The sequence below is a fragment of the Silurus aristotelis genome, assembly GCF_946808225.1.
Source record: "Silurus aristotelis genome assembly, chromosome: 5".
Classification (NCBI taxonomy): Eukaryota; Metazoa; Chordata; class Actinopteri; order Siluriformes; family Siluridae; genus Silurus; species Silurus aristotelis.
Window position 1 is genome coordinate 30132355 of NC_139578.1, and position 25192 is coordinate 30157546.

The 25192-nt window shown below is 36.5% G+C and overlaps 2 protein-coding genes across 2 annotated transcripts; one reads left to right on the top strand and one right to left on the bottom strand.

The window, feature by feature from the left end:
* The first annotated feature begins 1577 nt into the window (after positions 1-1577).
* On the top strand, positions 1578-14393 carry LOC310726806 (uncharacterized protein). The gene is made up of 11 exons (XM_083542741.1): positions 1578-1993; positions 3592-3671; positions 4848-5016; positions 5121-5386; positions 5903-6071; positions 6308-6528; positions 8512-8682; positions 8778-8859; positions 9025-9067; positions 10259-10496; positions 12098-14393. The coding sequence occupies exons 2-11, from the start codon at positions 3666-3668 to the stop codon at positions 12749-12751; spliced, it is 2019 nt and encodes a 672-aa protein (XP_083398867.1). The 5' UTR covers positions 1578-1993; positions 3592-3665; the 3' UTR covers positions 12752-14393.
* Positions 14394-17925: 3532 nt separating this feature from the next.
* Positions 17926-20821, bottom strand: LOC310726887 (C-type mannose receptor 2-like). The gene is made up of 6 exons (XM_083542941.1): positions 20762-20821; positions 20450-20490; positions 20153-20358; positions 19313-19490; positions 18773-19139; positions 17926-18691 (listed from the first exon to the last, which is right to left on the bottom strand). The coding sequence occupies exons 2-5, from the start codon at positions 20484-20486 to the stop codon at positions 18778-18780; spliced, it is 783 nt and encodes a 260-aa protein (XP_083399067.1). The 5' UTR covers positions 20487-20490; positions 20762-20821; the 3' UTR covers positions 17926-18691; positions 18773-18777.
* Between the last annotated feature and the right edge of the window lie 4371 nt (positions 20822-25192).

Sequence of the window (25192 nt, forward strand, 5' to 3'; positions counted from 1 at the left end):
TACATGTATTATCACGTTTAGGGACATATATATAAATGTATTATCATGTTTAGGGATATATAAAGGTATATGCAGCTTTAGGGACATATATAAATGTATAAGTAGGATTATGGACATTACTAATATAAAATAAGCTTTAGGGACATTTATAAATGTTTAAACAGCTTTATGGACATATATAAATGTATACGCAGTTTTGGGGACATATATAAATGTATATGCAGCTTTGGGGACATATATAAATGTATTAGCAGCTTTATGGACATATATAAATGTACACACAGCTTTGGGGACATATATAAATGTACACGCAGCTTTGGGGACATATATAAATGTACACACAGCTTTGGGACATATATAAATGTATATGCAGCTTTGGGGACATATATAAATGTATACGCAGCTTTGGGGACATATATAATTGTATACGCAGCTTTGGGGACATATAGAAATGTATACACAGCTTTGGGGACATATATAAATGTATACACAGCTTTGGGGACATATATAAATGTATTAGCAGCTTTATGGACATATATAAATGTACACACAGCTTTGGGGACATATATAAATGTACACGCAGCTTTGGGGACATATATAAATGTATATGCAGCTTTGGGGACATATATAAATGTATAAGCAGCTTTATGGACATATATAAATGTATACACAGCTTTGGGGACATATATAACTGTATACGCAGCTTTGGGGACATATAAATGTATACGCAGGTTTGGGACATATATAAATGTATACGCAGCTTTGGGGACATATATAATTGTATACGCAGCTTTGGGGACATATATAAATGTATACGCAGTTTTGGGGATGTATATAAATGTATACACAGCTTTGGGGACATATATAAATGTATACACAGCTTTTGTGACATATATAAATGTATACACAGCTTTGGGGACATATATAATTGTATACGCAGCTTTGGGGACATATATAAATGTATCCGCAGCTTTTGGGACATATATAAATATATACGCAGATGTGGGGACATATATAAATATTTAAGCAGCTTTGGGGACATATATAAATGTATACGCAGCTTTGGGGACAGATATAAATGTATAAACAGCTTTGGGGACACATATAAATGTATACACAGCTTTGGGGACATTCACAGAGTCGTCCATAAGCCATTACTGTGTTGTTTCGGCTGTGTGTTTAGGGTCGTTGTCACGTAGGAACGTGAACCTACGACTCGCTGGTCTTGAGTGTCGTGGAATGTGTTTTATTCGTGATATCTCTGTGTTTTGCTCCATTCAGCTTTCCCTGAACCCTGACCAGTCTCCCCACAGATACACCCCAAACTCTAGTACAAATCCTTTAACAGCAGTTCTCAAATATGATGGTTGGATGTCTGTATACCTTTGGCCTCATAATCAGTGGTTTTGTTTCAGATTATCAGAAATAACATTATAATGGACGCACATCCATATTTGACAAATTTGCCTTTATATTAGATTTACTGAAATTGGAGTCCATTCAGGATGTGACGTCACAACCCGGCATCTGATTGGCTCTTGAGCAGGAACTCCTGAATTCTCATCTGCAATCTGATTGGCTCTTCAGCTTGGTTTTGGAAAACAGAGAAGTGTGGAAGTGTTTTGTGTATCCTGGATGTATTTGACAACAGAATTATGAATGGTTTCATATGTATTTCATTTAGTTTGTGACCAGCTGGGTTGCCTTGCAAGAAATAAGCATTAAATAGCGTATGGAAACGCCAGAAGAGACTGATTTAGGTGGAGTAATGAGATTATTGTGTTTTTGTCCTGAATTTTAAATAATAATATATGTTACACCTCGGAAAGGATTATTAACATTTCTAATGACCGGCGAGGAACCGCTGCATAGTGAACGCTGCATGGCGGCTGCTCTGTTCTCTGATATCTATAAGCTGATCTTAAACTCGCTTATAAAAAGTAGTTTCTCTGTTATAATGTGGTGAAATTTACTTCACAGCACTGGAAACAAGGTATTTTCTTGCTTTTCTCGGCTTTTTACTATCGTTTATATTTATTATTAGACGATTTATTGATACAATAAGAGTAAACTTTTCAATTTGGAAAGGTGCGTTCAAGTGCGCCGTCGGATTGCTGTATTTTGTTTGTTTTTTTTTTTTTATTAACCATTTACTACATTTATTAAAAGTGTATCAGGATTTTTTTTTTGGTCTAACATTGGGTACATTTGTAACAGCAGTTCTGACAACGATTATTTCAAGTCATAAGTTTATATTTCCTTAGTTGTAAATATCTTATTTTTGTAGTAACAGTCCATTTAAAGAGTCTTATTAACATATGAGGGTCCACATGTACAGGCTTAATATGTGTAACTGTTAATATGGTGAAGACTATTGTATACATATATAAATGTAAAAGCAGTTTTACAGACATATATAAATGTATAAGCAGCTTTAGGCATGCACTATATTTCCAAAAGTATTGAGACACCTGACCTTTCCTCTGATATGTGGTTCTTCTTTAAACTGTTACAACAAATCTGGAGGCACTCGATTGTACAGGACGTCTTTAGATGCGCTATAATAAAATTTTGCATTCACTTGAATTTGGAAACCCAAACCTGCTCCATCATGGCGATGCCCCTGTGCACAAAGTGAGCTCTTTGAAGATCTGGTTTACATGCTTTGGAGAGGAAGATCTTGCTGCTATAGGGCTCTGATCTTATCCCTACTGAACACCTTTGGGATAAATGTGAATGCTGACTGCACTCCAGGTCTCCTCTAGTAGAACATCTTCCCAGAAGAGTGGACGGAATTAAAAAAAGCAAATTGGGACCGTACTTATGACCAGGTGACCCAATACTTTTGCCAATATAGTGTATATACATTTATCAATAGTAGGACAACCAGGGGCAGCTTGGCTTGAGATGACGCAAGGAAGAAACCTTACAATAAGATGATTGATGCACAAGATTGGTGCTTTTTGAGCAGCCTATTCCACATTTACTCCTAATTTGCTGTTATAATAAACTTCACTCTTTTGGGAAGATGTTTGAGGAGATCTCATAGAGATTTGTGAGCTACAAGGGTGTTAGTTAAGTCAGGTAGTGATGTAGCTGGGGTGAGGAAGCCTGGGGTGCAGTCACTGTTTACATTCATCCCAGAGGTGTTCAACAGGGTTGACCATATTGATCTGCAACAGGAGATCTTCCACTCCAACCCATGTAAAGCACATGTTCATGAAGCTGGCTTTTGTGCACAGGTGCATTGTCATGCTGGAACAGGTTTGGAGCTCCTAGTTCAAGTGAAGGAAAATAAATGATAATAGATCATCCAAAGACGTTGTATAAAATTGTGTGTTTACCATTTTTTTGGTAAAAGTTTGGAGAAGAATGACATATGGTGTCCTAATACTCCTGTACATATTGTGCATTTTACACAATCTCAGGTCAGATGCTGAAGGCTTCCTGAGACAGTTATGAGCTGTAGCTTTGAGATTAGTGAGGTTGAGGTTGCATTTTGTCTTAACAAAATATACAAAAATTCCTATATTTCATCATGAATGAATGTGCAATTGTGCTCACAAAATTTCCAATGACCTCTGTGTGCAGATCGTGGAATAGGTCTCAGAAGCCTTGTTGAAGTGTGACCATATACAAGAAAGATAACTTTTCAACCACAAACAATGAAGGTATGAACATGATGAGTTAGCGGTAATTTATAATCCATTCATCTTGTATACAAATAACAGTATTGGATTACATGCAGGTAATAAAAGTCATTGTAGATACATGGTGTTTTTTTTTTTTTTTTAACCTTTTTTTCTTAATTGTGTACAACTTTGAAATTTGTGAATGCATGTTCCTACAAGCTCGACTATGACTGAAACACCATTAGAGCTTTCAGACAGGTTCCTGTTGGGATTTTAATGTGGTCTGTAATGGTATTAAAAGTATTTTTCCCAAAAAAGATCTTTATGGCAGACCTAACTGTTATTCTCTTTATGGTTTATCATGGTTTTAGATTACAAAAAAATGTTAACAGTTTTGTAAATATTCACCTAATATACACTTTATGGACAAAAAGTATTGGGTCACTTGAACTTTCAAGCCACATGTGGTTCCCAAACAGTTCCCACAAAATTGGAGACACAATTGTATAGGACAACTTTGGATGTGGTAGAATTACGTTTTCCCTTCACTTAAGCTTCCTAACTGAAACCTGTTCCAGCATGACAATGCCCCTGTCCACAAATCTAGGTCCATAAATATATGCTTTCCATTGGTTGGAAGATGCTATAGAACCCCAAACCTTTTGACCATGATTAATTAGAATGGCATCTTAGGCCTCCTCACCTCACCTACATCAGTACCTGACTTTTCTAAACACTGACTAATCACAAATCTCTAGTGGAACATCTGCCCAGAAGAGTGGAGCGTATTGAAACTAAATGGCAAAATGCAAAATTGAATGTTCAAAAAACGCAGCAATTTTATGATCAGTGCCTTCAGCTTTGTGGTAACAGTTTGGGAAAGAACCACACATGGCTGAACCACATGGAAACCATGGACACTGCATCCTCCGGACTAAAGAGGAGCGGGATCATCGGACTTGTTATCAGCACTAAAATTAAAAGAGTGGAGGTTATTATACCAGCAAATGGGGACTAAATATTAAATGGTATATTAAAAAAACACAATGTAATGGTCAGGTGTACACAAAGCATTGTCCATATAGTGCATTTGTTTGTTTATTTATTTATTAGCCACCATGTCTAACCTGAATCGCTATTGATACAGATGACATTTATCCATAGTTTATTTCAAGATCCTGTGTTGTGTTTCTCCTGTTATTCTTTCTTTCACAGCTACATGTCACGATACAGAATGGAGGGCCGATTCAGCTGGTGAAATGTGTTCAGTGCTGCAGTAAATATCACTGTCCGTTCTGCAAGCCTGAGATTTTCAAGCCGACCGTGGAGAGCAAAGTGAGGAAGCACCTTAAAGCGCATGAAAAGAGGGCCGTCAAATATAAAGGCAAGCAGCTATCTGGTGCACATATCTTATAAAAGGTAGGTTTGGCATGAACCAATTATACATTATTATATAATAGTCTTTTCTTTTTTCACTATTTCCTTCAGAATATGCGATCTTCAAGTGTGGCTTGAACTGCAAGGCGGTTTCGCATTTCCACTGCCCCAAATGCAGTAAATTAGTAGAAAAAAAGAACAAATTCCTCGAGCATCTGGACAAATGTGTGGGAACAGTGGCCCATGAGGAGGATCGAGAGAATCTGGTCCCTGTAAAGGAGGAGCCGAATCCAAATCATTTCTCTGTTAAAGAGGATGTGGACAGTCTTATTTCTGAGGAACATCAGAGTCTGCTTGCTGCTGTTCCTCTAGTGGGGGTACGTCCTCTTTCTTTCTTTCTTTCTTTCTTTCTTTCTTTCTTTCTTTCTTTCTTTCTTTCTTTCTTTCTTTCTTTCTTTCTTTCTTTCTTTCTTTCTTGCATTACTTATCTTCTTTCTTTCATTCTTTCTTTCTTGCATTACTTATCTTCTTTCTTTCATTCTTTATTTATTTTACTTTTTTTATTTTTTCTTGCATTACTTTTCTTTCTTTCTTGCATTACTTTTCTTTCTTTCTTTTTCTTTTTCTTTCTTACTTGCATTACTTATCTTTTTTTCTTTCATTCCTTTTTGCATTACTTATCTTCTTTCTTTTATTCTTTATTTATTTTACTTTTTTTCTTTTTACTTGCATTTCTTTCTTTCTTTCTTTCTTTCTTTCTTTCTTTCTTTCTTTCTTTCTTTCTTTCTTTCTTTCTTTCTTTCTTTTTTTCTTTCTTTCTGGCTGGAATGTATATGTGAATTATGATGTTCTATTTCACTGCTTTATCTTTGTCTTTTTGTTCCCTTTCACAGCTACATGTCACGATACAGAATGGAGGACCGATTGAGCTGGTGAAATGTGTTCAGTGCTGCAGTAAATATCACTGTCCGTTCTGCAAGCCTGAGATCTTCAAGCCGACTGTGGAGAGCAAAGTGAGGAAGCACATTAAAGCGCATGAAAAAAGGGCCGTCAGATATAAAGGCAAGCATCTCAATCTATTTTCTATTCCTGGAATTGTACATCTGAATGAGATCACGGGATTAAAACAAGGGTTATTTTCAGAGAATGAGGTCATCAGTGCATAGTGTTTTTACTCCTCAAACATTCCTTTGTGGAGTTAGACGTCTTGGGAGCTGAAATATTATGGTACATTACATAGTTTATGATTCCAGCAGTCTGGAGCTTTAAAATAAATAAAAAAATCTGTTTGGTTGCAGGATATAGAATCTTTAAGTGTGGACTGACCTGCAGACCTGTTTCACATTTTCACTGCCCAAGCTGTAGCAAATTATTGGAGAAGAGGAACAGATTTGTGGATCATCTAACTAAATGCATGGGCACAATGGCAGCTGAGGCTGGAGAAGAACATCTTCCAGTAAAGCTGGAGGCTGACAGCCATGAGGTACCTGAAGAAGATGTGGAAAACCATCAAGCCAATGTAGGTCAACTTGTTCTTTCCTTCCTTCTTTCTTTCCTTTCTTCCAACAAAAGCTAGAGATTTTGACTATATTCAGCTGGCAAAACATCTAGCATCTAATCAAGAGAACTGACATTAAGTCTGTAACACGATTAGCTATAAAAAGGGAGGTCATAGTGAGGCAGAGTCTCTCAGAAGTAAAGATGGGCGGAGGCTCTCCAATCTGTGAACGAGTGCGTAAAAATTGTGGTATACTTTAAAAACAACGTTCCTTAACGTCAAATTGAAAAAGCTCTGCAAATCTCATCATCTACAGTACATAACATCATCAAAAGATTCAAAGAGACTGGAGAAAATTTTGGGCGTAAGGGTGGATGCTGGTTATCTTTGGGTTCTCAGACGACACTCATCGGCATGATTGTGTCATCAGAAACCACTGTCGGTTAACACAATCCGCCTTGCCATCTGCAGATGCCTACTAAAGCTCTATCATGCAAAAAAGGAAGCCATATGTGCACATGGTCCGAAAGCGACGTTGTGCCCTGTGGGCCAAGGCTCAATTAAAATGGACTGTTTTAAAGTGGAAAAGTGTTCTATGGTCAGACGAGTCCAAGTTTTACATTTATGTCGAAATTACAGACGCCGTGTCCTCCGGGCTAAAGAGGAGAGGGATCTTCAGTGTTCGGTTGAAAAGCCAGCATCTCTGATGGTATAGGGGTGCATAAGTGCATACAGTGTGGGCAGCTTGCATGTTTTGGAAGGCACTATGAATGCTGAAAGGTATATAATGGTTTTAGAGCAACATATGCTACCCTCCAGACAACGTCTATTTCAGGGAAAGCCTTGTGTATTTTAGCAGGACGATGCATAACAACATACTGCAGCTATTACAACAGCATGGCTTCGTACTAGTATAGTCTAGGTGCTGAATTGGCCAGCCTGCAGTCCAGATCTTTCACCTATAGAGAACATTTGGTACATTATTAAACAAAAAAGACGACCACAACCTCATCAGCAGCTGGAAACCGACATCAGGCAAGAACGGGACCAAATTACAACAGCAAAACTCCAGAAACTCATAACCTCAATGCCCAGACGTCTTCAAACTGTTTTGAAAGAAGAGGAGATGCTACACCATGGTAAACATGCCCCCGGGACAAATTTTGTGAGACCTGTAGAAGACATCAAATTTAAAATAAGCTCATTTTGTGCATAAAAGTGTAAAATGTCTCAATTTTTGTTATGTTCTCTTATGTTCTATTGTAAATAAAAGATTCGCTCAAGCGATGTAAAAGTCTTTTGGTTTTCAATTTATTCAAATTTAAACAAAGTCCCAACATTTCCGGGATTCGGGATTCGACTGTTTCTTCCACCCTGGAACCTGTGAGATGTTAAAGATTTATCACATGACCACGTGATGTAGAAACTTCAATTTAGCTTATCTTACACAGTTCCTCTGCTGACTGTCGGTGATCTTAAAGCTAAAATATCACCATATAACTGAGGTTCTAAGAAAGAATGTGTCGATCCATGCACTTATTTATTTCATGAAATTGCAACATTAAATTGGCCGTGATTGCGATGCAATTAATCATGCAGCACTGATTTCCATATGTGTTTTATCCATGTGTGGTTCTTCCCCAAACTGTTACCACAAAGTTGAAGGTGCTGATCATCTCTTTTGGGAGGATGTTTTACTAGATTTTATGGAGATTTTATTCTTATTCAGGCACAAGGGTTGTAGTAACGGCAGGTACTGATGTAGTTGAGGTAAGAAGGTCTGGGATGCCATCAGTCTTCACATCAAAGGAGATCTTCCACTCCAACTCATGTAAAGCATATCTTCTTGGAGCTGGCTTTGTGCACATCATATATAATTGTGCGCATCTGACTTTGTGTTTGAGATGGCTGGGGAATGTCAGGTGTCCCAATACATTTGTCCATGAAGAAACAGGATTATACTGGATTTATTTCACTGACATTGACATTCTGATCTCTTCACAGGACCAAGATTGCTCCCTGGATTTTGGACCAAGTTCAGAACTACCAGTGCAGTCTGAGGTTGTTTCATCTCCTCAGTCTAATCACAAACCTGCGTTCTCCAGTCTACACGATTCCATATCACCTCGGGCTTTCGGTGATATGAGAATGAAAAGACAAGGAAGATCTTCAAAGGTATTGGGTGTAAATTTATGGGAGGTCGCTAGGATTTATTTAAAGCAGGCTTTCACTTTACAACATGTAATGATTTTTTTTTTCCATTTCTAAAGATCCATTTTATAAAAGAAAACACACCCACTGCACTGTCGACACGTCCCAGGCTGGAGGAGAAGTCATTACGTGAAGGTTGGGGTAAGTAAACTCGTGTAGAAGTTGAATTTAAACAATTAATCCGAGTCACTTGATTATTTAAAGCAAGCTGAAGCTGTAGTTTATTCATTTACAATTATTTATTCACAAGTTCCTATACATGTCAAACCTGTTTGGATTGATCCGTGGCCCTTTCTCTTCCAAAAGCTGTCAAGAGCCTTCAGACTTATCAGGAAACCAGCGTTTTTAAGTAAGCCATCACCGCGTTTCTTTATTTTTATTTATTTGAATAGGAAATACAATACACATAATAGAATACACATGCATTCATGCAGCAAAGTAATCAACCAATCACGTGTCTGCAAATTGTCAGCTTTCACAGAGTCTCTGATTCCTGTTCTCGGCTGACAGGAGTGGAAACCCGACGTGGTCTTCAACTGTTGTAGCGAATTCACCTCACAGTTTTGTGCATGCTGAGATGCTTTTCTGCTCACAAAAGTTGGAAAGAGTGATGATTTGAGTTCTCAGACATTTTCCTGTAAAACTGTCATTCACAAGATGTTTTTAAACTATTCTAAAAAATAAAATAGTAAAAAATACACTCTACAGACAGTTTCTGGTACTGAGAACCTAAAAATCTCTCATGATCTATATGATTGTATGTATTACACAGCTGCCACGTGATTGGCTGATTCAATAACTGCATAAATGTCATGTATTATAATTTCAAGTATTATAACACTCAATTTATCACAATATATATATATTTGCTAAAAAGCTACCAGCAAATTGGTAGTACTGCATAAACTTTATTTGTTTTTAATTTCTATAACTAGAATACTCTAAGGCCAAAAGTATTGGGACAACTGGCTTTCTAGCCTTATCGGTTCTACCTTATCGGTTACCACAAAGTTGGAGGCGACGTCTTTGGATGCAGGAGAATGACATTTTCCCTTCACTTGAACTAGGAGACCCAAATTTGTTCCAGTAGGACATGACATGAGAGCGCATGAGCTCTGGCCCCCAGACCTCTTCGCTCACCTACCTGATTTTATTAACACCCTCATGGCTGATTGAGTACAAATCTAAACAAAATTTTGTGGAACATCTTCCCAGAAGAGTGGAGTTATTAGAAGAGCAAATGAGACCTTAATGTGGAATGGGATGATAAAAAGGTGGACATTAATCTCATGGTCAGGTGTCCACAACCTTTTGTCTATATAGTGTTATTTTATGAAAAGCAGGCAGAAACGTTTCAATATCATCAAAGGCATTTTGTTTTTAATGCTTTAAAGCAGTGCCCATCATTTTAGTCAGCTGCTGTCAATCAGATTTTAAAACTCTCATGCAAAAAAACATGGAAAAAACTATTGACATCACAGTATCGTATAGTGATATTATTATGTCTGTTTTAGCACTGGTTCCTATCTGCCCTTTCCAGGAGCAGTGAGGTGATGGTGAACACCCAGTGTTTGCTGGAGCTTTTCCAGTTCTGCTGGCTTTGTCAGAAAGAGTGCTGCATCACCATCGATGGCAACAAGAAGCTGTTTTCAGTCGTGCAGGACTGCCAGAGTTGTGGCTACCACAGAGAATGGAGGAGTCGCCCACCTTCAACAGAACCTCCACACTCCTTCAATAAGGAGGAAAAACATGCACATGAGGATGAGGATGGTGAGAAGGTGTGTATTGATTCAGTTAGTAGATTTGTACACTCGTGTATAATGTGAAGTTTCATAGACTGACCTAAAAAACTCAAAGGGTTACAGTAAGGGGCAAGATGACTGGGGCAGTTTATATAACAGTCTTAAAGATAAGACGACCCTTCTGAAAGATAAACATCAACAGGAACCCTCTAAATCTCTGTAGTGGTTTTAATGGCTGTAATGGAAAATAGAATGTTTTTACTGGATATAATGGGATTTGTAGTAGATGTAATAGGAAATGTAATGTTTCAATGGGTATAGTGGGAATTATATTGTTTTGTTTTGTTTTGTTTTGTTTTTACCGGTGCAATAGACATTGTAACGGTTCTAATGGGATTTTTAATGGTTTGAATGTTTATAATGGGAATTGCAATGTTTTTATGGTTAAAATGGGAATTGCAGTGGTTTGAATAGAATTGTTTTATTGGTTATAATAGGATTTGTAAGGATTATAATGGGATTTGTTATGTTTTGATGGGTATAATGGGATTTGTAATGGTTTTAAAATCTATAATGGAAATTGTAATGTTTTAATGGGTATAATGGGAATCCTAATGGCATTAATGTTTGTAATAAGATGGTTTTAATGGGAATTGTAATGGTTTCTATAGTTGTAATGGGAATTGTAATGGTTTATATGGTTGTAATGTGAATTGTAGTGGTTTTAATGGATATAATGTGAATTGCATTGTGTTTATTGGCATTTGTAATGGTGTTAGTGTTTATAATGGGAATTGTGATGTTTTTATTGGTTATAATGTTCATTGTAATGTCTTAATAGGTATAATGGAATTGTAATGGGATTTGTCATGGTTTAAGTGGTTATAATGGAAATTGTAGTGGTTTTATTGGGATTTCTTAAGGTTTTAAATTTATAATGGGAATCTAAAGGGTCTTAATATTTTTATAATGTAGATTGTAATGTTTTAATGTTATGAATGTTTGTAATAAGATTTGTAATGTGATTTGAAACAGTTTAAATGGAAATTGTTATGGGTTCTATTGTTATAATGGTAATTGTAGTGGCCTTTGAAATGGTTTTAGTGGTTATAATAAGAATTGTAATGGTTTTAATGGTAATTGTATTAATGGTTGTACTGGGATTTGTAATGGTTATAATGAGAATTGTAATAGTTATAATGAAATTTTAAATTGCTAAATCATTTGTGAAAATTGTAATTACTGTCATGGGGATTGTTATGGATATTATGGATATAATAGGAATTGTAGGGGTTACAGTGGAATCTGTAATGGCTTTATGGTTACAGTGAATTTTGTAATGGTTGTAATAAAGATTGTAATGGTGTATGGGTCTCTGCTTGTAACTGGTTGCCTTCTATTTAATGACATGTGATGTCTGCTATTATTAAGAACTAATTGAATGTCTTTTTAGCTTATAGATCACGTGTTGGCATCTAGTGGACACCAGTAGGGACCATTGGGGTGTCATTAAACCACCAGATAAAAGCCATTCATTCTCCACAATGGTTTATGTGGATTGATAATCATGTTTTTTAGATATTTTTGTTTTATATCGTTGTTGTGTATCTCTAACAAAGACATTCTCTGTCCTGCAGGTCGTGGCTCAGATTGTGTCCTCAGATGCCGAGTGCAGTGAGAAGGTGTTTATTGAAAAGGATGGATCATATTTATCTACTGATGGTGCCGAAACACATTTACAGAAAAAGGAAGAAAAAAGAAAAAGGAAGAGGAAGTCTGAAAGTAAAAACAGCTCGGACAATTTGGAGCCATGTTTAGATGAATGGGACACAGACTCTGATGTTTCCATGGATGAAGGTCTGTTCGCAGTGTTAAAGGAGGAGGGTCCTGTGGAGTGGTGTACACAGTGTAGGGCTGTGGCCTCGCTCTCATGTTCTGTCCATCAGCACAAAAAATTGTTCTGCTGCGCTCAGTGTGGTACAGGTGACGGCGTTCGGACGCATAGTCTTGAAACACTTCCTGTTCGGTTTGAGGACGTGGCCAGTTTTCAGAATCATGCTGAACAGGAGCACGGATTCAAACCGTTTTATAAACTGTGTCAGGATTGTGGCAAGGTTGTCCTAGCGAATCCTGAATCCAGAGGTTTAAAAGAGCATAAATGCGAACCCAAGTCGGAATTTATCGTCTGTCCGGAGTGCAGGAAGAGATTCCTCACCGAAATGGGCTTAAAATCGCACTACACTCGGCTCCACTCGGAGTACGGTAACCAGGTCTGTGAAACTCCAACATGAGTGTCCTGATTGTCCACAGACATTTGGTAGCACTCACCAACACAATAACCACGCCGTATCCCACTGAGGTCCTCAAAAATGTGTGTAGTGTGTGTGTGAAAGGTTTTCAGAACATCTTCAGGTTAAAAAGCGGCCCTTAAACCGAAAGGAAAACCTCGCTTCATACATGTGCTTCCATACTGTAAAGAAACCTTTCACATGTGAAGGACCACAAGTACTCTGGTTGGACCCTGATGAATCTACACTGTAGTGAATACAGGGGTATTAACACAGCACTGTGGTTGCCCTGAAGGCAATGGACATGGCTTGATGATAGACATATGACTGATCTGAGAACAGAAGCTCCATTGACCTTCATTGGCAATACATGTCACCTTGTTCCCTATGGTAATGATACATTTTTACCAACACTTACAATGTAAGGTGTCATTCCTCAAGCTGTCTTGAATGTTATACCTCTGTAACTTTAGATTTTTTTTCCCAGCATTTCCTGGATTGTACCAATTTTCCAGTCGTTCGCTCTGAGGCTCCCAGGGCTTCTTCCTGAGTGTATGATTAATATCTGTTAAAATGTAGCCGAATGGCCATGTCCATGTCAGGTTCATGTCCCGGTTCACAGCTAAAGACCAGTCTGGACATTTTATTCTCAGGGTTCCTACGCATTCTGGAAAAGTATGAATATGTAATTCCATCTGACTGGTTTCCAGGTCTGGATTAGCATTTTGAAAATTATTTAAATTAGTTCCATTGATATGGAAAAGTGTTTCGGTTCGGTTTTCTAAAATGTAAAATTTATAAAAAAATATTTGTTATAAAACAAAGGCTACACTAAACCGGATACATTTAAAAACGCGTTCTCGTCAAAAAACGCTCAGCGTCCACAATTTCGTTTTCAGTCGTTTCCCAAAAGTTGCTCATCCACACTAAAACGTCTGTACTTGACTGAAAACTTGACTGTAAATGCCGTCTCGGTGCGGACGGAAGGCCAAAATGGACGGAAAATATAAACATTTTCAAACGTAAACATATTAATAGGGACATGGCCCAAAGGTGTTTTTTTTTTTTTATCTATTTATTTTTTTTGTTAATGGACTTCAGTTCTCTTTAGTTGTTTCTTGATGAATTGCACATGAACAATCTTTCCACTGCTGAGGGTTTACAGTTTCAAAATTCTATTTATAAATTATTAACGTTGCACTGATTTAGAATTGCAGTTTTAATCAAATGAACGTGTTTTTTTTTTTTTTATTATTATTATTTGTATGAGCTACAATAGCTGCAACTTCCCAGCAATTATTTGGTAATATAATAAAGATTGTAACAATCATTATTTCGGATGTTGAATTTAATCTTGAAAATCTTTAAGGAACTCTGCATATGTCTGAAAATGTATGGTTACATCACTCCAGCTTATAATTGCTCACAAATACAGTTGTGGGTATTATTATTATTATTATTATTATTATTATTATTATTATTATTATTACTACTAGTATTATTTTTATTATTATTATAATTTTTTATAATTTAATTTTTTTTTTCAAACCCTACTGGCTCAATCGTTACTTTTGTCCGAGATATTTTCTACCAAATTTATTCGGTTGCATTGTTTAAAAAAATGCAAACAAGCTATTAGCCTCGTTTAAGCACGGTGTCATCCTGTTGTATCCATGACTCAAAGCTTTCCTCTAGTTTTCAACCAAAAAAAAATTCTGTTCTTTCTAAACAATGTTTTCATGCTTATTTGCATCCTTAAGATATACTGTACAGTAAGTAATGGAGAGTGTGTTAGAGAAGTGAAGAAAAGAGTGCAGGCAGGGTGGAGTGGGTGGAGAAGAGTGACAGGAGTGATTTGTGATAGAAGAGTATCTGTATGAGTGAAAGGGAAAGTTTATAGGACTGTGGTGAGACCTGAAGATGTTGAGGTTTTTGTTGGAAGTGATGACGATGGACAAGATTAGAAATGAGTTTATTAGAGGGACAGCGCATGTAGGACGTTTTGGAGACAAGGTGAGGGAGGTGTGATTGAGATGGTTTGGACATGTGCAGAGGAGGGACATGGGGTATATCAGTATGAGAATGCTGAGGATGGAGCCACCAGGAAGGAGGAAAAGAGGAAGGCCAAGGAGCAGGTTCATATATTGAGGGAAGACATGCAGGTAGTTGGGTTGAAAGAGGCAGATGTAGAGAGAGAAGAATATATACTGTACAGTTTTTCTTCTGAGAAGGATTTTGCACTAGATTTTGGAGCATTGATGTGTGGATTTGTCAATTCAGCCATAGGAGCATTAGTGAGGTCGTCTCCTAATTCAACCTAAAGGTGTTCGGTGGAGTTGATTGAGGTCTTTGCGTGTGAAGTTTGGAGTTGAAGAGCTCAAAAATCTTTGATGTTGATTGAGGAGGTCTTCTAGTTCATCTCAATGGTATTAATTTGAGTTGAATGAGGTCTTTGGGCTCTTCCCCTCCAACCATAACACACAATGTCTTCATGGACAGGTGTTCGGGGGTCTAGTTCCAGTTCATCCCGAAGATGTTCATTTCATTTAAGGTATTTGAAGTCTTCCACTGCAAACTTTACACACAATGTCCACCTGGACATTCTAATTTATTGAGTGGCACCTGTGTGTGTGTGTGTGTGTGTGTGTGTGTGTGTGTGTGTGTGTGTGTACATACACCCCTCACATTTCAGCAACCATTTTAGTATATCTTCTCTAAATAACATTTGTTCCCAGTTATTTAGTTTCGAGTTTCTTTTGAGTTAAGTTTCGAGTTGCTTTTTGTATTGAATGACTAAAATGAATAAAATTTTTTACTGATTATAATTTATCGAAATGCACCTGTGTGTATATATACACAATAATTCCAATACGACAGGAAGCTGTCATACACCTTCTCATGTCTTTTTTCCACTTTAGATACATATAATGAGGGAGGAATGTAAAAACAGAATGTTTGACTGTGATTTCTTCCATATGATTATAGTTCAAGGATTGTTTGATTCATAATGTTCGTTTATTTTTGTATAAATGTTACAAAAGAAGGCAAGGGCATTGCAGATTATTTACAGTCTTCAGAAACTATATCTACAAAAAAAAAAATCTAAGAAATAGTATCAGTATCGGTATTATTAATGACAATACTGATCTTAGCATTCAGTAGAAAGGCGTGAAAAGCAAAACGATACATTAGAGTGGCCTCTTGTGGCCAGTGAGAGTAGTAGCAGGTAGATGCTGTTCCATACTGTCCATTTGGAAATATCTGCGAATTATATATTTTTGATATCCGTGTAAAATATCTAGCTGAAATATGTGTGTATCTGTTTAATTCGGAATTAGATGTTAAAGACACAGAGAAAATGCCAACATAGAATCTTGGATAAAGAGAAGCAACATCAGGAGTTTTATAAGGGGATTTTTGTAATAGAATCACTCAAGATTCTCTTTCAGACAGATAAAGACATTTTGGACATTATTATATCAAATGATAAGAAGAAATTCTTCATGCAAAGTCCAGTGAAGTGAGGAAGTGGGTTCAGACTGGAAAGCCAGTTCAAAACCAAGCCCCACCAGGCTTCCCTAAATGGCCCTGGACAAGGGAATCTGCCAAATGCTGTAAATGTAGAAAATGATATAGTAATGATGTTCCAGATTACACATGTATTACTGTATATTGTCAAATTGTGTGTCCGGTGCTGGCACATTTCTTTCTGAGAGCACGACCAACATATCATTTCTTTATTTTACTCTGTTGTCCTAACAGCACTCTGCACAAAGAGCATTTCATGAAAGTGAAAATATCAGTTCAGCAAATTAATCTCATGCTTTGACCCATTCGTCAAATTCACCGTATTCACCATATAACTTAGACTACAAAGAAAATCCTCTATGCAGCTCAGTAAGGTCATTAGGAAATGTGTACAATACTGGTCTCACTCTGTATGGGACTGGAACTGTATGTTGCTGTGGTTACTGGTGTTCATCAGCAATGCACTAAATTTTAATGGTGATTAACAGTATTAGGCAGTTACGCGTTACTTTTGACAGGAGCTAATACTGTAACGCGTTACTTTCAAATAAAGTAACTTCGTTACCGTTACCGTATGGTGCGTTACCCATTTCTTTTTTAAATGAATGAATTTGGGCTGAAGTGTAGACTACAGTCTAACCTGTTTACAGCAGCGACGCATTGTAGGATTGGTGGATAAACCACTGTAAACACAAAGAAGACACACTGTGGGTGTGTCTCCGTTTATTCAGGTCTGTGCGGCAGTAATGACGAGGCGAGGCGAGAGCAAGACGAGTTTCTCAAAGTGGAAATATGATCATTATTTCACTTTAGTTGAGTATAAATACAAAAACTTTTTAGTCAAATGTAAGCTGTGTCTTTCTGGTTCGAAGCTCGTATCTACTGCGATAAACAGCAACTCCAATCTCTGGAAGCTCCTCCAGAAACTCCATGCCTCGACGAAGCTAGAAGCTAGAAGCTAACCCGGTGTTCTGTTCTACATTGTTGATAGTTTTCATATTTAAGCTGTGAAAGGAACATTTTTAAGAGCTCAACACAACAGCTTTTATGATGCAGACGCCACTTTAGTTTTTGATTGTGAATCTATTATTCAGCTTGTTTTGTTCTTTATTTCAGAAATCCTTGTGATATATTCAGTTTGTGCTGCTCTGACTTTAATAAAATAGTGTTTAAAAATGACTGTGTTTAAGTCAGTTTTGTGTTTGTGTGGATCATAACGCATAAAAGGGCATTAATAGGAACATTAAAAAAGGTTCTTTAAAAAGTAACTAAAAAGTTACTTTTAACAGTAACGCATTACTTTTTGGTGTAAACAATCAACAAAGTTACTGAGTTACTTTTTGAATAAAGTAACAAGTAACTGTAACTAGTTATTATTTTTTAGTAACGAGCACAACACTGGTGATTAAACTGAACACACATACCTGCGTGTTCAGCGATTTCCTCACTTTAATCATATGATATGTTTATCTTCTATTGTGAATAAAATATGGGTTTATGAGATTTGCAAATTAATGCATTTTGGTATTTTATTGACATTTTACACATTGTGTCCCAAATTATTTTAGAATTAGGGTTGTAAAATCTTTGACTAGAATGAAGTTACATTCGTATTGAACGTACCTTGAAAAATATACAGTGAGTAAGTATTGGAAGAGTATTTGGTTACTTTATTGATTTGACAAAAGATTGATTTGCTCATCAATATACAAAATCAGCAATAATGGGAATTTACATTTCAACTGTAATTACTCCAGATAAATTATAGATAAGGGAGCTACATGCACAGGAATCTGACAGAACCAGTTATGCTGAGACCAGTTGTTGATAGCAGAAAAATCAAGTGATTTTTGTTAAAAATAAATAAAGTGTACAGCTAATTTATTGCACAAAACACAAAATGTTAATGCTTTGTATAGAGTCTGGCAAATCAGACCGTTTTTTTTTTTTTTTGTAATCTAATAAACAGTTTGTGTTGCTAAACTGTAAATTAAGAGCATTAACTAAAAAAACTGAAATAAAGACAACTCACACCACTACTCTTTGTTCAGTTCATTTGTAGAAATAAATAATAATCTATTCAGTCAGATTTACACCAGTCTTCGGAAAAGCTACATGTTCTGCAAATCAAGAGCATGAATTCTTTATAAAAGAGCTGAGCAACATATTAATAATCATGAAACAAAAGGTAAGTTATACATACAGTTTTACACAGTAGCTAGCATTAATGCTACTAATAGATATTGAGTGAAGAAATGTAAAAATATAAACCAACACCATAAAGAAACTCAATGATTTTCATCAATTTCCTAAATAAACTGTAATTTTTCAAAAAAGAAGTAAAATCATGTTGAAAAGTGTAGAAAGGTCTGGTCCTGAGTGATGAGAATCCAGCTGAATTCCATGCTGCCACTTCTGTTAAAAAATAAGCCCATGAATCAGTTTTATTTCTCTATGAATCATTGTAACGTAGTGATAAATGTCTAAATCTCTGACCTCCACTAGAAGGTGATGCAGATGAAGTTGAGTTCTTGAGTCTGTGGCAGACTGACCCACTTCTTACTCCCAGCCAGCAGAGCTCCAGTTCTCTCCACACCATTACAGTCTTCCGCTCCGGTTCCGTTTCCTGGGGCCCAGTTTTGGTAGCAGATGGTCTCACCACTCACCCAGTACCAGAAGCCCAGAGCCCAGGTGTGACGCAGACCAATCCACACATCGGTGGTGACGTTTTTAGTGGCGTATTCAACCCAGTCCTGCATTTCCTTCGAGTAAATATAGAGCAGGTCCACATGGTTCTGTCTGCAGAACCTCAGAGCTTCTCGCCACGTCTTATTCTGAGCAATCACTGTGATCGGAGGTCGTTCTGCAATCAGGCAGGGAAAAACCTTTTGGATAGTTGACTTAAATAGTCATAAATTAAATAATTAAATAAGATACTTTGCATTTCAGATTAGAGTTCAGATATTTTTTGTATAGATTTTCTTTACTGTAATTAATCCTGTGGAATAAAACTTTAAGAAAAAGTACTGTACTTACTTTTATAGCAGACAAAACTTATTGAATTACTGATCTTTGCATCATTCCATTTATAACCTTTACTTTCTGCCAAGATTTCCACAGCATTATCAGTCCCATTGTTGTTTGGCTCACTACCATTCCAGTTTTGATATGAGAAACTGGTGTTATCTGACCAGACCCAGGACCTGTTTGAGGACTGCCAGGGGGACAAATAAATACCACCTATTAGTGATAAATCAGCTAATAATGTTATTTTAAGTTCTAGTGCATTTATTTATTTCACAAAAAACGATTGATCTGATACTTACAAAGTGAAAGATCGAATAATTCTATACACACTATATAAACAAAAGTATTGGGACACCTGACTTTTCCAGCCATATGTGATTCTTCTCTAAACTGTTACCTCAAAGTTGAGCACAATTATGTGGAATGTCTATAGATATTAAAAAATATCTGAAAATATACAGACAGTGATGCATATACAATAACATAGTTCTAAATGTCTTGCATAATATAACTATAATATGATTGGTTTCTATTTTTATTAGTGGCTGTTTTTGACACATTTTGTATCAGGGGTCCCTGCCCCATGTCTCTATCGCTAAAGGGTCCTTGACCTAAAAAACAATAAAGACCCTTGTTCTAAGGCATTAAACCTAAATAGAAACATGGAGTTTTGCAAATATTGAAACAATTTTGTTAAATTATTCAAAGCTACATATACTGTCTTATGTACACATATTTGTTATTGCTTTTCTTGAGAGCGGTGTTCAAATTAAATATGTTCAGTTTAAATATGAATTATCAAGTGTTTAAATATTGTTTTTAAATTGTAAAAAAAATGTAAATGCTTACCAGACTATTATTCTGCTTTAGTCCTATCCAAAAATGTCCACTTGTAGTGTTAAGAGCCTCCTTCACAGCGTTCATTTCTTCCTCGTTCTCGATGGTAGCCAGGTCCGTGTAACTCTCTCTGCACCATTTCTGAGCTTCGTCCCATTTTTTGCTTTCTTTCACGACATAAAACTGCCGTGATGCACCCAAAGCGAGAGCGAACAGTCCTGCTGAGACAAAAAAAAATCTCCCATGAGATGAGTAACATGATAATGAAACAGAGGAGAGGTTTATATAGTAACAAAAAATGTAAGTGACCTGAGAAAAGCGGAATGAAGAGCACTGCTGAAGCCATAACTCTGGAGAACAGAGAGGGAAAGATGTTCAACGTTACATTTTCTAGAGCATGAACAATTATTATGCTTAATATTTTAATGCTTATGATTGAAAATGCATGTCAATTTAATTCTGCTTTTATTTATTTTATTTTATTTTATTTTTACTTTTGCACCTGGGATCCAACAGGTATTAATAATAATAATAATAATAATAATAATAATAATAATAATAATAATAATAATAATAATAATAATGTATATATACATATATAAATGAAAATATATTTCTTACCTGTTTGTGACAGTAAAGGTGCTTGGGTGTGTGCCTCTGTCTGGCTTCTGCTGTGTTCTGTCTTCATGTCTACAAATATATCTTTGTCCATGAACTTCCTGTATATTATTTCTGTGCTGCTTTCCATATACAGCAAAACACAATTTAACTCTAATGTACAGTTCTGCAGTCGATGTGTGTATTATAGGCTACACAAACATGATTCAACTTACAAGCACCAATATGAGATATGTGTTTAAACCTGAATGAATAAGTGTTTTTAAGCATTTTTTGCATTGCACAGTATAGTATTTCATAAACATACTTTCCTCTTGTTTTTTGTTCGGGGTATCACCTGCATTTCCTGGTGCAGTGTCTATCTGTGTTCTTCATCCTAAATGGATTCAAACCTGCACCATTTTTTTTGTACCTTTCTAAATTTCTTTCCAAAACTTCCTGAAGAAACCGTGACAATAATCAGATGCTCTCCTCATCTGGGTGACACATTATCCATTTATTATAGTTCCATCACTGTTGAGGTTATCTGTGCAAAAAATGGTTTGTAATTATTACAGCCAAAATCTATTTTTATGGATCATGAATGGAACCATCCACAGTTATCGCATGTCCATGTGGAGCCATCCTCAACAGTAGCGAATGGTTTTCACCTGAAGGGAACTCCTTTGAGACGAAGGGCATCAAGATGTATCAGGCAGATCTGGAAAGAAGTTCAAACCCGATTCCAAAAAAGTTGGGACACTGTACAAATTGTGAATAAAATAGGAAGGCAATAATTTACAAATCTCATAAACATATTTTATTCACAATAGAATATAGAAAACAAATCAAATGTTGAAAGTGAGACATTTTGAAATGTCATGCCAAATATTGACTCATTTTGGATTTCATGAGAGCTACACATTCCAAAAAAGTTGGGACAGGTAGCAATAAGAGGCCGGAAAAATTTAATGTACATATAAGAAACAGCTGGAGGACCAATTTGCAACTTATTAGGTCAATTGGCAACATGATTGTTTGTAAAAAGAGCCTCTCAGCGTGGCAGTGTCTCTCAGAAGTTAAGATGGGCAGAGGATCACCAATTCCCCCAATGCTGCGGTGAAAAATAGTGAAGCAAAATCAGAAAGGAGTTTCTCTAAGAAAAATTGCAAAGAGTTGGAAGTTATCGTCATCTACAGTGCATCATATCATGCAAAGATTCAGAGAATCTGGAACAATCTCTGTGCGTAAGGGTCAAGGCCGAAAAACCATACTGGATGCCCGTGAACTTCAGCTCCTTAGACGGCACTGCAACTGTAAAGGAAATCACAGCATGGGCTCAGGAATACTTCCAAAAAAAACATTGTCGGCTAAAACTCTATAAGTCAAAAAAGAAGCCATATCTAAACATGATCCAGAAGCGCAGGTGTTTCTCTGGGCCAGGGCTCATTTAAAATGGACTGTAGCACAGTGGAAAACTGTTCTGTGGTCAGACAAATCAAAATTTGAAGTTCTTTGAAAACTGGGACACCATGTCATCCGGACTAAAGAGGATCAGTGCTCAGTTCAGAAGCCTGCATCTCTGATGGTATGGGGTTGCATGAGTGCGTGTGGCATGGGCAGCTTACACATCTAGAAAAGGCACCATCAATGCTGAAAGGTATATCCAAGTTCTAGAACAACATATGCTCCCATCCAGATGTCGTCTATTTGCATTTTCCAACATGACAATGACAGACCACATGCTGCATCAATTACAACATCACGGCTGCGTAGAAGAAGGATCCGGGTACTGAAATCTTATTTTTCCCTTAAAATTATAATTTTTCTCAGTTTAAACTTTTGATATGTCATCTATGTTGTATTCTGAATAAAATATTGAAATTTGAAACTTCCACATCATTGCATTCTGTTTTTATTCACAATTTGTAAAGTGTCCCAACTTTTTTGGAATCGGGTTTGTAAGTACCTCAGGAGACCCTCTAGCTCAACAGAAACAGATGAGAGGGGCTGAAAGTGGAGGACTTGTGGACTGTTAGGTACTGTGGCCTTCACTCCTCAGGTACATCAATGAACCTCCATCACCTAGACCCTATCAACACTTGGACCACTTCCCAGGACATGGTGGGTAATAGCCATTGCATACTGGAATAATCTACACAAAACCTGCATTTTTGTAAATGTTCTGACCCAGTTGTCCAGCGATTACAATTTGGTGGTCAAAGTTGCTAGATCCTTATAACATCTACTTAAAAAAAACTGACTGTTCACTTGCTGCTTAATACATCTCACCCGATGACAGGTTTCATTGTAGAGATAATGTACAGTATTCATGTGACCTGTCAGGGGTTGATGGCTGATGATTGTTGTATATCTACAGATATCTGAACATTAGATTTACATCATTAGTGCGGAAAATCGTAAAATAAGATTTTAAAATGGATTTTATTCTCATGAAAATATTACATGAAAATGCAATAAAGAAATACAACCATTGATGACCTTATGTGGATGGATTTAAAGGTTGGGACTAAATCTCCTGATGCGCATGAGATACAGGGTAATGAGTGCCACTGTCACTTCTTGCTCTAAAATAGTTCTCTGTTATAGATAATGAATCTCATCAGTATTTAAAGAATTTGTCTGACTTTATCAGACCAGCATGTTGGCCCAGAAAAACAATGGTTTCAACCTGTCAGGCTGCATTGTTTTAGATTTTCCTTTCATTTTTTATCTTTGTGATATACAGTATATTTACGGATTGCAGGTACTGTAGATGGCTTTAATCAACGACCCTGATTATGCTCTTGGAACTGAACATGGATCAAAAATATATCATTGTTCATGCTCTTCCTCCTGTACATTATTTGTGTGCTGCTTTTCATAAGTAGAAAAATTAAAATGAACTAGTAGAAGTGTGTGTTTTAGGCTGGACAAAGATGAACTTATAACCACTAATGTGTTACTTATTCACTAGTCTGAATGATGTCTGTTAAATCATGGATGAATAAGCCAGAATTAGAGTATAAAATGTATTTGTTGTGTATTTAAATCTCTTTGCATTGCACAGTATATTTCATTTCCTATTCCTGAATGGATTCAAACCTACACTATATTTTCTTTGTACATTTCTACACTTCTTTACAAACCATCCAAAAAAAACATTAAGGAGAATCAGTTGTCATTATCATCTGGTTGACACCTGATTATCCATTTATTATAGATCCATCAATGTTGAGGTTACCAACTGTTTACTGATGAGACTTGAATGCAAACCTTTTGTATTAATTACAGCCAAAATCTATCTTCATGTAGCCAAGTAGAACCATCCACAGTTCTTTACATTAATGGAGAGCCATCCTTAACAGTAACCAATGGTTAGAAAGGCATCAGGATGATTCAGGCCGATCTGGAAAGAAGAAGTGGACAGGATGACTGGTGCCTCAGGAGCATGTGTACAGTTGCTTGACCGCATCCAATCATTTAGTGACTCTATGTGGATTAAATCAAAGCTTTGGACTCTTGATCTTCATGAGATGCAGGATGACAAGTTCCATTGACACATACTGTTAAAAATGGTTCAGTGCTACAGATGGAATCCAATCAATATTTGAAGAAGGTGTCTGACTTCTTTAGACCTGCATGTTGGCTCTAAGGACCAAGAGTTTCAAAAGATTGAATCTAAATTAGAGAATTGTAATATTTTTCAATGTCTTTAAAACTTTTTGCATTGCATGAAGGTCATAAGGGTGCATAAAGGTTCATGAACATGCTCTGGGTTTTTCCCTTTTGTTGTCTTTACTGTTTGTTACACTGCATTTCCTGATGTACTGCTTATCAGTACATTTCCATTTATGGCTTTTGCAGATGCCCATATCCAGAGTGACTACTTCCCCTTTTTTTTTTTTATATCATATGGATTTAAACCTGCACTGTTTCTTCTATTTACATTTCTAAATCAGCATATTCATATCAAAGCTCTGTATGTATAGACTCTCAGCTATGGGGTCACACTTCAGCTTTATTGCTGAGATGTAGATTGTTGTTGCATACTCAAATCATTAAACTTTATGCTCTTACTAGAATATGCAGAAAGGAGAGCATTACAATAATCCAACCTAGTCTTACTTTATGTAACAAGATCATTTTTGATGTAATGAGAGAGGGCAATTTTAGTAAAATGATCTACATGAGCTTTAAATGTAAGACTGAAGTAAATAATCACTGCAAGGTCTTTTTCTACTGCACATTCATACAGATCATGCAGAAATAAACTCGATCAAAGATTATTTTATGCTAAATACTAGCAGCATGCAGAGAAGCTGCAATACGATTAATATTTTTTGATGGCATGGGCTATAGCTTTAAATATAAACCTTAACAAACACACAATATCCTTAAATACTATTAGTCTGTTGTTTATTGCAGTAGTAAAATGTAAAATTAAGTACATGT